We start from the raw sequence: 14,337 nt of genomic DNA on the forward strand, positions 1-14,337 counted from the left end.
CTGGAGTCATAAACAGGGCCACAGACAGACCTGGTACCAAAGGGACCACGGTTTACCAAACCACCAACAGGCTAGACCGGTACCAGTCGGATGCTGCACAACCTACTGCTGCCATCAACATTGACTTCCCTCCAAGTCCTAAATATTCAAGAGGAAAGCAGATTATGTGAACTGTGGAATTTAATAAAATGTGATAGCATGGTTTGTACATTTTCTTTACCATAACACATGCTGTGTTGCCTTAAGAATGTCACTTTTTCATGAAATCGGGGACCAAGCCCTGAGATATTCTGCCATATCAGAACTGTGATGATTGTTTTATTTTGTGTAATAATGTGTGTTTGACTTTCTGTGGAAAAGAAGGCAACATTTTTTGTATTAATCATTGTTTTTAATTCTTTTTTTTCTCTCCACTATTATACATTTTGCCAGTGATCTATGAATTTAGTGGTATGTAGACAACGTGTGACGATTTGATTGTCGTAATTACTCGTATTAGTTTTTAAAAAAGTGGTATTGTTTTAACAGTATATGTCAGATTCTGGCTTATATAAATATGTGATGTCTTGCAAGCCCATGGGGGATGAGCATTCATGTTCATGGCAGTCTTTATATGTATTCATGCATTTAAGTGCAACTAGTAGGCTAACCTTATAAAACCTTTGGCTTCAGATTATGTATTATTGATTTGTGATTGAGTAAAAGTGAAGGATACTTAAGTCCAAAATTCCACTTCTTGTTGTCTGGGCCCCTATGCAGACGCAGGTGTCGCTACATACACACACTGCTGTGTGCTGGAGTGTGTATATATAATGTGTAATGTGTCTGGATATTCATCCAGCCACTTGTGTTTAGTGTAAAAGCCCTCCAGCTGAGCAGAGTCGCTGTCCATGGTACTGCAGTTCTGAGTGAGCCTCTGTATGGAGGGGGGGGGGTATACTGTATGTAAATCAACCTTAGTACCAATAAATATCCCTTTCATGGCATCTCACTTGATTCCTTTTGATTCTAAATGGTTTTAAGAAACCCATATTGTGGCAGAAATGCCAGAAATAACCGAGATAGGTGTGTCAACCTACGTCCAATCTGGCAACATGCACATGTGTAAATAAATCACGTCATTCGAAATTAATCTATAATAGTCTATTACATATTATATCTAGTCTATACATACATTACTGACAAACGCAGTGTATCTGCTAATGCAGAGTAATAAAATTTCTGTAGATGTCCCAAATGTCCTACTGTATCTGCGACTTCAGTCACCATAGCAGCAGAGTAACGGCTCCTTTTGGTTGGATGTGTGCTGCATGGTGGTTTAACCCCTAGTTGTCCGACTGGAGCTGTGACTTAATAAATAATGAACGTGGACGGAGGGGAGCTGCAGCTGATTCGCTGATGTCAGGGAGCCAGTGCAGCATTTCATGGTGCAGGGTGGAAACGCGCGGTGCCATCTGCCTCGCTCCGTGCTCTCCGCAGACCTCCCACATGCGAGCCCGGCAGGAAAGATGCTGCCGACTCTCAACATTTGGGCTTTGGTTTCTCTGTCGCTTTGCTTCCTGATTCAACCGGGACACACGAAGAAGGGGTTCCAATGTCCTTCAACATGCAGCTGCTCCAGGGAGTCCATTATTTGCGTCGGGTCCTCCAAAGTCCCACGGATCAGCCCCAACGACATCAGTTCTTTGTAAGTAGCTCCGTGGTGATCTCACTAAACATGCATGTAGAATATGCAGCCATATGCATGTTAAGTTGCATTCCAGTTGCCCCTTGGTGCATTTTGTGTAATGTAGCCTACTCCATCTTAATAAGAGCTGATATTGAAAGGCGATGCAGTCTTTTCTCTGATCACTTTTTTGCTTTGATGGCGTCATGTTGATGGATTCTGCTTCTTCCTTCCAGGAGCATCGTCAATGGGACTTTCTCTGAGGTCAAAGAGGCGATGTTTGCACACATGCCATCCCTCCAGCTACTGTAAGAGCACTTTAACTGGGTAGCATTCCTCAGGGTTGTAGGAGGTGCCTTTGCCTTGCAGCTAAAGCTCCATGTAGGGCAAACCTATGCAGACGGATTGATTTCAAAGCAAACTGGGGACTTGGACATGTTTTTAATGTGGGCGTTGAACAGGACAAGTGGATCAGGCTGTGCAGTCCGAAGCTGTAATGCATGCAACCAAACCCTCAATACACAACCTTGGCAAATATTAAGACTTTCATTCTGTTGAAGCACACATGCAGTATGTCCAGGACTGCGACTAACTTTGTGTTGTCAGGCTTTACGTGTGTTTGATGCATGTTGAAGTAATTAGCGTGGAGGTTTTAAGAGGGTTGGACGCCTGGGAAGCTTTCAGCGTGGTCCTGCGCTGCATTGTACTCACCAGAGACCTTGGATCTACTTTGTTACCCCACTACTTCTGACTGGGATGCCAGCAGATGCAAAGGCGTGGCAGATGTACTTTAGAGCCATAGTCACACACATGACCATGCACAGCTAGATACAGCTTGTAGGGGGGGAGCAGCTGCTTACACAGCTTAGTATTTACTCTTTTTCTTAACATTCCCCTTAAAAATGACAATTTTAACAAGAGGGTTGTCTTTTGTGTGGGTTACATCTTGATATAGGATATCTCTGTACTAGAATGATCTGTTTTTGCTTACAGATTGTTTGCTAACATGTGTTTTGTCTTGATATTTGTCAGTAACACTGTGTACTAAAATGGCAATATATACTTTGGTGGTATAATTACCCACTCTGGATTTCACATGGGGGATTTGGGCTGAGAGCATTTGGCTCTATTTTGATCACTAAATGCTGAGAAATGTCATCTGTTTTTCAGACCGAGGCATCTGTAAATGTGTATTTTGTATTATTCATTACAGGCTTTTGAATTCCAATTCTCTCACAACTGTAAGGGACGATGCATTCTCAGGCCTTCCACATCTGGAGTATCTGTAAGTTCTTTCTTCTGTTAAAGAAAATGAAAGTACATACCAGCAAATCAGTGTAATACACAACATGTGTACAACAAGAATTAAATCAGCTGAACTGGATTGAACTGTAACTTTAATTCAACATATTAATAGTGTTGTTATGGCCATGAGGTTATGAGGTTGGATTTTGGGCTTTCAGAAAGTATTGACTGTACGCCCTCTAGTGGTTCCCTAAAAAAAAGAATATGTGTAGTAGAAATATGTGTCAGTATTATATCTGGCATTACAGGCATTTGGGAAATACTGTATTTCATTTTCATAAATAACTTAAGCCCCTTACAGTCATTTTAATGAGTGTGTATTACTAGAGTAAGAGTACACGCACAAATCCTGACAAAAGCCTATTTAAAAAAACAAAAACATCAGTAAATATCGATATAATGAGTTTATGATGAGTTTTACATCAGTTATCGCAAAACCTTTACAAAATGAATTGTACAAAATATGATTTTTGTCTAAACCTGGACAAAATCCAAATTCATCCAAGTCCAAATGATTTATTTCTGATTGGAATAACAGAGAAATGATCACGTGACCCATTGCCAGAATGTGTTCATAGTATGTGTGCGGCTCCATTTCTTTCCCCGCTATGTCTACCCTGCTCTCCTGTGATCTCCCTCAGGTTCATTGAGAGTAATAAGATGGAGACTGCAGCTAAATATGCCTTCAGAGGACTCAGGGACTTGACTCACTTGTACGTTCCAACCTTTAAAATCCTTCCCAAACATTGTGAAAGACGTTGTAATATACAGTGTATGTGCTGAAAGTACGCAGTTGTGACCCATGTTGAGGATAATGGAGATATAAATACTAGACTATGAATACTAAGCATTTTATGTCAGAGTTGTCCAGACGTTTAAATAACACTTGACATGAATGTTTTTCCTTGATGAATTATGACATTTCTTTATTTTAATTGTTTCCAGGTCTTTGGCAAACAACAACATCAAAGCCTTGCCCAGGGACGTCTTTAACGACTTGGACTCACTAATAGAGCTGTAAGTTGGACACTCAGTTCTTATCCTGGGTCCTAGGATTATCTTTTTCCCCTCCATGCCTTCTATCTTTTCTTTGTTTCTCTGCAATGACGTTTGGTCCTCTTCTTCTTCTGCAGGGATCTGCGAGGTAATGCCTTTGAGTGCGACTGCCGCGCCAAGTGGCTGATGACGTGGCTGAAGAACACCAACGCCACGGTGTCGGATGTCGTGTGTGCCGGACCGGAGGACATGAAGGACAAGCGTCTCAATGATATGAACAGCCTGCACAACGAATGCGTCTCAACAGGTGAGAAACACCGGAGCCGCCTGGCATCCGTGTCAGTCAACCCAACCAGGGGTTAGTGTTAGGGTTAGGGTAACCCTAACTCTAGGGTAACTCTAACCCTAACCCTCAAATGAAGCAGTGTATTGCAAAATGTAGTTTTCTCAGTTTGTCTTTTTAACATGGCTTCTGAATGGGCCTTTCCATAGATTTTGTCCTACATCAGTCTGTGGAATCGGAGTCTCTGTCAGTTGACACATTCAGCTATAAGAACGACGTCTATGTGACCATTGCTGCCCCCAGCGCAGAGAGCTGCATGGTTTTCCAGTGGGACCACATAGAAATGAACTTCAGGACTTACGATAACATAACAGGTACCTGTACCGAACGAACTGTTTCAGAATCCCCTGGTTGTGGTTTACACATGTGATGGGCTTGTTTATTACCTTTCCCGTGTCTTCCAGGTCAGTCCATTGTCGGGTGCAAGTCAGTTGTCATCCAGGACCAGGTGTTTGTTATCGTGGCTCAGCTCTTTGGTGGCTCCCACATCTACAAGTTTGATGAGGACCAAAGCAGGTTCAGCAAGTTCCAGGACATCGAGGTGTCCAAGATCTCCAAGCCCAACGACATTGAGGCCTTCCAGGTCGGCTCTGATTGGTTCTTTGTGATTGCTGACAGCTCCAAAGCGGGCCTGTCCACCCTCTACAAGTGGAACGATAAGGGTTTTTACTCCTACCAGTCGCTGCATGAGTGGTACCGTGACACAGATGCAGAGTTCCTGGACTTGGATGGGAGGGCCCATCTCATCTTGGCAAGCCGCTCGCAGGTGCCGGTGATCTACCAGTGGAACCGAAGCAACCAGAAGTTTGTCCTGCAGAGCGAGATCCCTAACATGGAGGATGTTGTAGCTGTAAAGCACTTCCGGATCAAGGAGGAACTCTACCTGGCTATGACGCGCTACATTGGGGACTCCAAAATTCTACATTGGGGTGCCAAACAGTTTGCGGAGATCCAGGCCTTGCCGTCGCGGGGATCCATGATTCTCCAGCCGTTCTGTTTCAAAGAACGGAACTACCTGGCCCTGGGAAGCGATTACACTTTCTCGCAGATCTACGTGTGGGATGATGAGAACAAACTTTTTGAGCGTTTCAAGGAGGTCTACATCCAGGCGCCGCGATCCTTCACGGTGGTTTCCACCGACCGCAGGGACTTCATCTTCACCTCCAGCTTTAAAGGGAACACACAGATCTTTGAGCACATCATCATTGACTTGAGCTTGTGAGGGCCAGTGCTTTTATTGTCCGTCCTGCAATCGAACGTCTTCCACTAAAGAGACACATTTCTGTAAGGAAAAGAAAGGACCAGAACAGTTAAATATTTAAATATCAATTTCTCCAAATCCTTTTTAGTTAGGAAGGTTTCTTGACTGTTTCTCAATGGCCTTGTCCTATTACTTGTTCCCTCTCGGACTTCCAAAGACCATTTCACAAAGACAGAGAACGGGAGTCAAGGGGGAGGACAGTTGGACGAGGTATTCTCCTAAAAATCCAGCTGGCATTCCTCAGGGCAGAAAGATTGGGAATGTAATTGAAACTGTTTAGGTGACTATCCCCTGCACTAATGGTTTTAAATCCCAAAAATATACAACAGGACCTAAGAGAAACACCATATTAGTCATTTTGTTTTGTTAATTAAGGCATGTAACAGGTGTGGTTGCTCATCTGTGAGCCACTTCCCTATTGTCCTCATACCCTGTGGTCATGTGCAGTTTGTTGCCTTACGAGCTCTGGTGTTCTGTGTTCTGATTGGCCCACAGTGCCTCTCTCCGGCCGTGATAAAGCATCGCAGCCCTTTGCTTTTTCCATGCAGGGAATGTCTTCAAAGCACAAACCTTTAGTTATTGGAGCCGAGACCCCAGCCCTAGAGTGTAGTTGTTAAGTGGAAGTTGTTACTGTAGGTGCTATAGATTAAAAAAAATATGAAGAGGTGGTTTGTTGTTTTAGGAGGATCGGATATAGCTAATGTATTTTTAGAAAAACATCTGAACGGACTAACCTCTTAGTCCAGAGGAAGCTCCTTATCTCCATGTAGTGTTTAGGTGATGTCAGGGAAATTAAACCTACTAATAAGTTTGAGAAATGAACCCCAGTTCTTACTAACATACATAACTTAGCTTTTCCTTTGAGACTGTAACTATTATATTATATATAAAAAGGCTCCTCGCTGCAGACGTGAATTTGTTAAAAGGACATCCTTTTTGTCCAAAGTGAAGGAAAGAAAATGTTCATGTAAATATGTTGTTGAGAGACTTTTTCCCTCTGTCCTTCTGTCCTTGCTAATACTAAATGTTGACTCCCAAGCTACCAGATGTACATACAACATGGACTGCGATGCCACTACCTGTTTATCCCATGAAAACCTGAACGATCTTTGCACTTACTTCAAAAAAATCAAATGTTAACTGCAGCTTGCAAGAGCATGACATTCAAAAAAGGGTGTTTGCCAAATTCTTTTGAAATAAACCTAAACTCAGAAGTCTGAAAGTGCTTCTCCTAAAATGTTATTACAATAAAAAAAAATGGAATATGCAAGCTTTGGAACATGCAAATTCTTTTGTATGATTTAGCATATTGAATGTTAAAATTTACTGTAAATTGAATCATTTGAGTATCAAAATAAATGTGTAAAAGGTTCAGTTTTATCGTTCATTTATCATTAGGATCAAATGGGAAGTTTCTTTCATTGCCCTAAAAGTCTATAAGTGGTAACAATCAATATTTCTACGTATCAAATGACTATGAAAGGGGTCAATAATGATAAACCTACCATCACGTTTTAAACAATTGCAGTCTCTCTCAGTTCTACAGAGCATTTTAGCGTCTTTCAGCTTTTGGTTTTGGTTTCATGGTTGCAGTTTTGGTTCAATCGCAACAGTTTTTAGTGAAACAGCTCCAAAAAGTCACTTCACACTACTTGCATAGCACCAAACTGTGGAGACATCAACACCCAGCATGCTCACTGTTTTACAGGGCTCATTTGCCACGATGTAAATGAGCACAGTAAAAAAAATAGGCAGGCAGCAATATGGACTTACCAATAAATACATATCATGTGTTTGTGGCTATTAAGATGGCACCGTTCTTCAATGACAGTTCAATAACTCATGGTGTTGCATCAATATGGAAAACATAATGATTAATGAAAAGATGAACAACACCTTCACCAAAAAGGTTCAGTTAAGCTAAACTGAGAGCAAATAAGGTCATTTAACCATAACCATAACACTTTTATTGATACTTTTTATCGATCGTTTTTAACTTTTTCTTACGTTTTTGTCCCATTTTTCAACACTTTTGACACTTTTCAATGTTTGTCACTTTTTTGACGTATTCAAAACTACGTTACACTAACTTATTTACTTATCTCATTTATAGGAAATTATACCTAATGTTTGAGTTAGAAAAGCAGAAATTAGGAATCATTGAGACTAAAATTAAAAGGAATGGATGTTGATGGATAATCCCAGACTGGAATATGTCAACTTTTACTCAATACTATACTACTCATAACCACTTCAATTTTGCTGCCATAAAATTGACAAAGACGCCACAAAATTAAAGAAAGTAGAGATTTGTACTTGCCAAAGAGCGTTGTGTGGGGAATTAAAAAGAACACTGATATAGGAAAACAGGTCAATTTGACCCGAGGACAACACAAGGGTTAACTCCTGAAGAATGATGGTAATAACTGAAGGCTCAGATGATCATCATCATCATCATTTACCCCAGGTGGCCTTGCTCGGACCCCGCCCTTGAACTTGAACTTGATCTTGAGCGAGACTAGACCAACCTGTTGCTGTAAATGGGCGAAGCTCAGTCCCAGACAGGAATAACCTGCAAAAGAAGCACTGCAAGTTTCATTAGATATGATTCACATTGCATCAGACGAGCCACAACGACATTGTAAGTCCTGCACTTCTCTTCTCTTTACCTTCGATTTGTCATGTAAAGTATTTGGTGGGCTCGCTAAGGAAAAACACATTCATATAGCATCGTCTTATTCGTAATCCATGGTTATTTAATGTCGGTTTGTTCAATAACACAATGCTTCATCTTTGTACCAACTAAAAGATTTTTCATTATTCAAACTATGCCCAGCCTACGGGAGGCATTTTAATCCTGTGCAAATTGTTTCATTTTTACAGGCTGAGTTCAAAGTTAAAAGTCTAAAACAGTGAGTAAGGGCGAGGTGTGTTCCAATCTGTGCTTCAGCGAGTCAAAACCAAAAACACGCGGAGATTCCCGGTTTCAAACCTGTTTTCTCAATACCAACTTCAAAGTAATTTCACACATGTGGTCCAACGTTGTTATAAACCATAACCTAAAAGCTTTGTGTGATATGTAGCTCCGTCCAGCTCACAGTGATTTGAGAAAAGCGGATGACAACACAAAAACAAATTGCTAATAAAACTGCAAGCTCAGAACTTGATTTGTGTAATTCCACGTCCAGTTATTGTGCATTTAAAGGGCCCTCTACGTCCAGTTATTGTGCATTTAAAGGGCCCCCTACGTCCAGTTATTAAGCATTTAAAGGGCCCCCTACGTCCAGTTATTGTGCATTTAAAGGGCCCTCTACGTCCAGTTATTGTGCATTTAAAGGGCCCTCTACGTCCAGTTATTGTGCATTTAAAGTGCCCCCTAGTGGTCAATTTGAATGAGACTTGCAGTGTATGTGTGAGGTCATTATTAAGACATTTCCTGGAAGTTTTGTGTTCATTTCTAGCCTGATTTGCGCTATGCCACCTGCTGTTTGTTTGCATTTATAGCGCCCCCTGGTGTTCAATGGGAATTAAACTTTCAGGGCGTGGTTCAGGTACTTACGTCATAATACAACTTTTTTTCTGCCACAAGGCAGTGTTTTGTCATTGATTGAATCCCAGTTTGCAACACAGTAATTCAACAGAGACCTTATTTATTGATATTGATTGATTTCAATGTTGCTCGATCCAACACCAAAGATTCTTTTGTACCTTAAAATAATGATTCCGAAATCGTTTCAGTGGTTCATTAACTTGTTGGAACGAGACATAAGAATATTGGTAACATTTCCCTCCCAACCTGTAGAAGATGAAGATAAAAAGTGCTTTGGTGCCTACACTAAAGGTGCTGGTTGACAAGTAGCTAATGCTAATGTGTTTGTGGTGGGTAACGTAAGATTACGACATCGTTCAACACGTTCATTTTAGTATGTATGTTTTGAGCACAGTTAACAACTCTGGGCTAACCCACACATTCATCTGTAACGTTAACTGTAGCCTATAGATAGACAACTAATTTAATGGTAATTTAGCTAGCTAGCACACCCCTAGCACACCCGTGTTTAATGCCTCAGTCTCCTAGCGCTGCAAGGCTTCAGTCAGGATGAGAGCTGACAGTGACAGTGTTAGTAACAAACCTTATAACCGATGTGGTTGCCTTCTGGTTTGAAGCATCTCCACCGTGTATGCTACCACAGCACCCACCTTAATACAATGGTTATAAATGGAATTTTGTTTGAGCTTTTAAAAGCAGAAACAGTATATCTTTAAAAAATAAATTAAAATAGTGAACCTTGAATTGAAATTTTCCAAATTAAAACTGGCAACAAGTGTTGGTACACTAACATCATTATTTTTTTTCTTTTTACAGTTCCTCTGAGGCAAAGAAATGAATATCCTTTCATCCATCCACATATCCACACAGGTCACAGCCCCCCCAACAGAAACACATCCTATAATAAGTTGCATCAAAAACAACAACCTCAAGAAGCTCAAAAAATTACTTAAAAAAATTAGTGACGTTAATCAAGTTTACCCCTGCGAAGAGTTGACTGACTACATAACTCCACTGATTGCTGCTGTCGCATATCACTACAAGGATATTCTTACTTTCCTTTTGCGTCAGGGTGCAGACTCTAACAAGGCTTCCCAAAATGTCTTTACACCTTTGCATTATGTCTCACTGTCCAACGCACCACTTGATTTTGTGGAGAAACTACTTGAGGCAAAAGCTGATCCAAACGGATGCCATCCCATGTTCACACCACTGCAAGCTGCGGCCAACAATGACAGGGAGGATGTCTTGAAAATGCTCATCTCTGCCGGTGCACTGGCAACGATGTTACCTCTCTCTGAGCCTGATTTTAAAAAGCGATCTCAGATGATACATGAACTTGCATCAAAAGGAAACAAATTGTGCTCCAAAATCAGGTATTTCCTGGATATGGAAAATGCTGTGCGAAGGGAACCGTATGAAGAAGTGTTTAAAACCTTTGACAGTCACATGCTGCTGGAGGATCCTCAGACCCATCTGATCATGATTGAAAGACTTTTTAATTTAAATAGGCAAGATGCAGACAAGTTCCGCCATGGAAGTATCAAATGGCTAAAAGATAGTAAAAATGTGGACACCTACGTTGCGGGTGTAGGTAGTCGCTTTCCAAACATTCCTCAGGAGTTTTTAAATCAGGCAATTGTTAGTTTGTATTTTGTGTTGTGTACTATGGAAGAAATACCAAATGAGCAAGCATGCGCCATGATCCCCCAACTACTGGAACTTTGCTCCAAAGATAGACCTGATGTATGCCAAACTGTTCTGCAAACACTTTATGTGATAACACAGAAAATAAAAGGTCCAAATGGCTGGGATTCCCACTTTCTTGAGAAGTTATGCAAAACAGTTGCTCCTTTTGTGAAAGAAAAATACCCTATTAACATTAGAGTCTTTGCATACAGCATATTTGGAAACTTGCTTTCATTTGAACATGCTTCCAACTTCTTTACATCAGTAGGGATAACTTCAGTGCCTGAGGAGATTCTGACTTCTGCAGGTATGCAGATGCAAAACGATCTGAAAGAGGCGCTCAGACGACTGAAAAATCATTTCAGCGAAGACGAGGACATGCCTGGGTCCAAAAAGAAGAAGAAAAAGAAGAAGAAAAGGAAGGAAAAGTCAGAAAAGCAAGACCACCCAAATGAAACTGATCTAACAGCAGGTCCTACAATGGAGTCAACTTCAAATGTGAAGCCATTCCTCCTCAACACCACTGTATCATCAATAAAACAGAGATGGAATCAAGTCAGCATGAAGTGGAGAGGAAAACTAGAGAAGCTTCTGAGCACTGATGAAAGTAAAGTGACCAGAGTTGGGAGCATGATTTTTGTGAATGATGAAGAATTGCGCATAGCAAAGGGAAGTGATGGTACTGAAGTCTTCTTGGGGCTGAGAGATGACGGCACTGAAGTTGCTATTAAGAGAATGCTTAACAGCAACTACAAAGTGCTAAAGAACGAGGAAGGATTTCTGCGACTTCCAGAGCTCGATCATCCATTCATTGTACGATATGTTGATGCTGCGGAATACGTTCTTTGGCTATCTTGGACTTCAACTTTGTGAAAACACCCTGGAAGACTACATCAGAGGTGACGATAGGAGTCTGCCAATACAAAAACTTGTCTATCAGGTTCTGGAGAGTTTAAGGGTGCTTCATTGTCAAAGTCCTCCAATTCTCCACCGGGATCTCAAACCACAGAATGTCTTGATCGGTGAGAATAGAAATATACTGAAATATTGAAATTTGAAAAGTCAGGAAATTTGAATATATCACGCATATTTGTTTCCTGATTTTGTCTACTTGATCTGTCCTACAGATGTCAATGGGAGGGCAAGATTGGCTGATTTTGGCATTAGTAGACGGTTACCCAAAGGCCAAACAACTTGTCGCACAGCCAGTGCAGGAACTAAATGCTGGATGGCCAAGGAGACTTTAGCGGACGAACGTGACACTGAGATACCGTACAAGGCGAACACTGATGTACAGGTCAGTTTTTCTGCCTTACAAACTTAATTGATGACTAATTGAAAAATGCTTCTTTGACTGCTAAATGTGTTATTTCTTAAGGTGGCAGGTATGCTCAGTTATTATATCCTCTCTGGGGGACACCATCCTTTCGGCGACAGATCCTAAGAATGTGAGAGCAACATTCATAAAGGGCTCTACACGTTGGACCATGTTGAAGATGTAGTGGCAAAGGATCTCATTGAGTGGATGATCAATGAAGAACCACTTAAGAGACCTAAAGTGGAAGAATGCTTGAGTCATCCCTTCTTCTGGACCTCTGAAAGGTAAGAAAGCCTAATAATTTATAATAATAAAATATTAACCTATGGTCTGTGTTGTCAGTCATTTGGTTGTTATATAATTTTGGTCTAGAGTGAACACCTCTACTGGATGGAATGGGACAAAATGTGGTACAAGTGTTCATGGTTCCCAGATGATGTATCTTAATGACTGGTGAACTTTTCATTTAGCCTAGTAACCGGTTGACATGTTGGGTACAGTATGAAATATCTTCATAGCTGTTCTGAATAGGCATATTCTTTGTGTGGTGGGATGTAACATTTGCAGCCTTCTCCCCTATGCCTGGCTCTGACAGATATAATCTATTGTCCTTGCCAAGAAAGTTGGTACAACGCACCCAGGTTTCACGTGAGAATATGTAAGGTTTTGTTTATTTTGAAATACAAGCATTGTTTTTCTCAGGAGACTTGCATACTTGAAAAAGACCGGCAACAGGGATGAGGTGGCAAACTGTCGGAAGGCTGACAAGAAACTGGTTTGTTCATTGGAACAATGTGCTGGAGATGGAGCCTTCAAACAGTGGAAAACTAAGGTAACTGTAACATAACTGTGACTTCTATATCCCTAAAATCTACAGTATGATTAACTGTTGTTGGTGTTGCAGTTTCCGCCAGAGTTGGTCCAGAAGATGGATGCCAAGAACAAAGCCTACCCTGACAACACACTGGGATTACTGCGCTTCATACGAAACCTCCATGAGCACTAGTGAGTGGAAATGACACTCCTTTGGGATTTATCAACATTGACACATTATTCACACTTACATTCATTTTTCATTTGCAGTGCCAAGGATGCAGCCCAAGTTGATGTGATGACGTTATTTCCTGATCTCTTTGGATGTGTTTACAAGTTTGCCAAGACCCAAGGGTGGAATTCAGAGACCCCCTTAGAGGAAATGTTTCGGAGAGACGACCGCACCACTGGCTTTACAATGTTGTCCAACCCTAGGGAGCGGTTGGCTGTCCCAGTTCAGGAGTCGCAACCCAGTGACTTGAAGATTAATTAAAAAAGAAAACAAGCATTCAGATAACAGAGCACATGCAATTCTGTTGTAATACAGTTTTGAACAATTATAGTGTCCCACATATGCCCCAAAGCAAGGCTTTGGCAACATTAGGCAACAAGACTGGCATGATCAGACTTTATTCTCATTAAAGGAAAGCTCAATGCCTACCGTCTTTAAAGTGTCCCTGTAAGCCATGACAGTGTCATAGTGAGTCATCCATTATTCATTTTATAATGTGCATCTGTGCCTTATCAAAATTTATTTTCTGAATTAAGCCTGTAAGATTTTGCCCGTGTTTTGTACATAGTTACTATTTTCCTAAAGGAAGATATAATTACTAGCTTATAAGATCCTGTAGTACAATTTTAAGGGACCCTATATTACTGTAGTGTTTTCATTTCTGAGATTTTATACTTTGACTTGACCAATTTAAGAGGAATATAAGAGGAATATACAATGTTGACATACAGTCAAGAGATAAACTGGACATAAAACAAGGATTACAAGGCCCCTACCTGTTTGTCATACACACATCTGAACAGATCTTTGAAATTAATTTTAAAAAACATGTTATAACAGCTTGCTAGAATTAAATTCAAAAAGGGTGTTTGCCAGATCATTTTTAAGAGACAAAGAAGTCTGAAAGTGAGTTATTATTGTAGTTGATGAATAAATTGTCCATTTGCCGGTGATCAACTGTGAGCGGCTTTACTTCCTAAACTGAGGTGACGGACACTTTCTAGGTTAATGTGCTTCTTTCCACATTTTTAATTTTTTGTTGTCTTTGCCTCTGATATACTGTATATGCTTACATATGTAAGTTTGTTTACAGTGGGTACGGAAAGTATTCAGACCCCTTTAAATTTTTCACTGTTTGTTTCATTGCAGCCTTTTTCCAAAAAT

The 14,337-nt window shown here is 40.7% G+C and overlaps 2 protein-coding genes across 3 annotated transcripts; both read left to right on the forward strand.

The window, feature by feature from the left end:
* Nucleotides 1–1,424: 1,424 nt before the first annotated feature.
* On the forward strand, nucleotides 1,425–6,743 carry lgi2a (leucine-rich repeat LGI family, member 2a). The gene is made up of 8 exons (XM_034856601.1): nucleotides 1,425–1,687; nucleotides 1,903–1,974; nucleotides 2,880–2,951; nucleotides 3,613–3,684; nucleotides 3,917–3,988; nucleotides 4,105–4,274; nucleotides 4,460–4,624; nucleotides 4,715–6,743. The coding sequence occupies exons 1-8, from the start codon at nucleotides 1,425–1,427 to the stop codon at nucleotides 5,530–5,532; spliced, it is 1,704 nt and encodes a 567-aa protein (XP_034712492.1). The 3' UTR covers nucleotides 5,533–6,743.
* A 1,390-nt stretch (nucleotides 6,744–8,133) lies between these two features.
* Nucleotides 8,134–13,836, forward strand: LOC117934688 (serine/threonine-protein kinase/endoribonuclease IRE1a). 2 transcript variants are annotated; one of them, XM_034856557.1, is made up of 7 exons: nucleotides 8,151–8,212; nucleotides 9,938–11,832; nucleotides 11,938–12,107; nucleotides 12,189–12,412; nucleotides 12,831–12,960; nucleotides 13,033–13,133; nucleotides 13,212–13,836. In XM_034856557.1, exons 4-7 carry the CDS (start codon nucleotides 12,336–12,338, stop codon nucleotides 13,432–13,434), a joined length of 531 nt encoding a protein of 176 aa, XP_034712448.1. In that variant the 5' UTR covers nucleotides 8,151–8,212; nucleotides 9,938–11,832; nucleotides 11,938–12,107; nucleotides 12,189–12,335; the 3' UTR covers nucleotides 13,435–13,836. The 2 variants fall into 2 exon arrangements, 1 of the variants encoding a protein (XP_034712448.1); XR_004654543.1 differs by lacking the exon at nucleotides 13,212–13,836 and having other exon boundaries at nucleotides 8,134–8,212; nucleotides 13,033–13,070.
* Nucleotides 13,837–14,337: the final 501 nt, after the last annotated feature.

This window comes from Etheostoma cragini, chromosome 19, assembly GCF_013103735.1.
Source record: "Etheostoma cragini isolate CJK2018 chromosome 19, CSU_Ecrag_1.0, whole genome shotgun sequence".
In the NCBI taxonomy this organism is placed as follows: Eukaryota; Metazoa; Chordata; class Actinopteri; order Perciformes; family Percidae; genus Etheostoma; species Etheostoma cragini.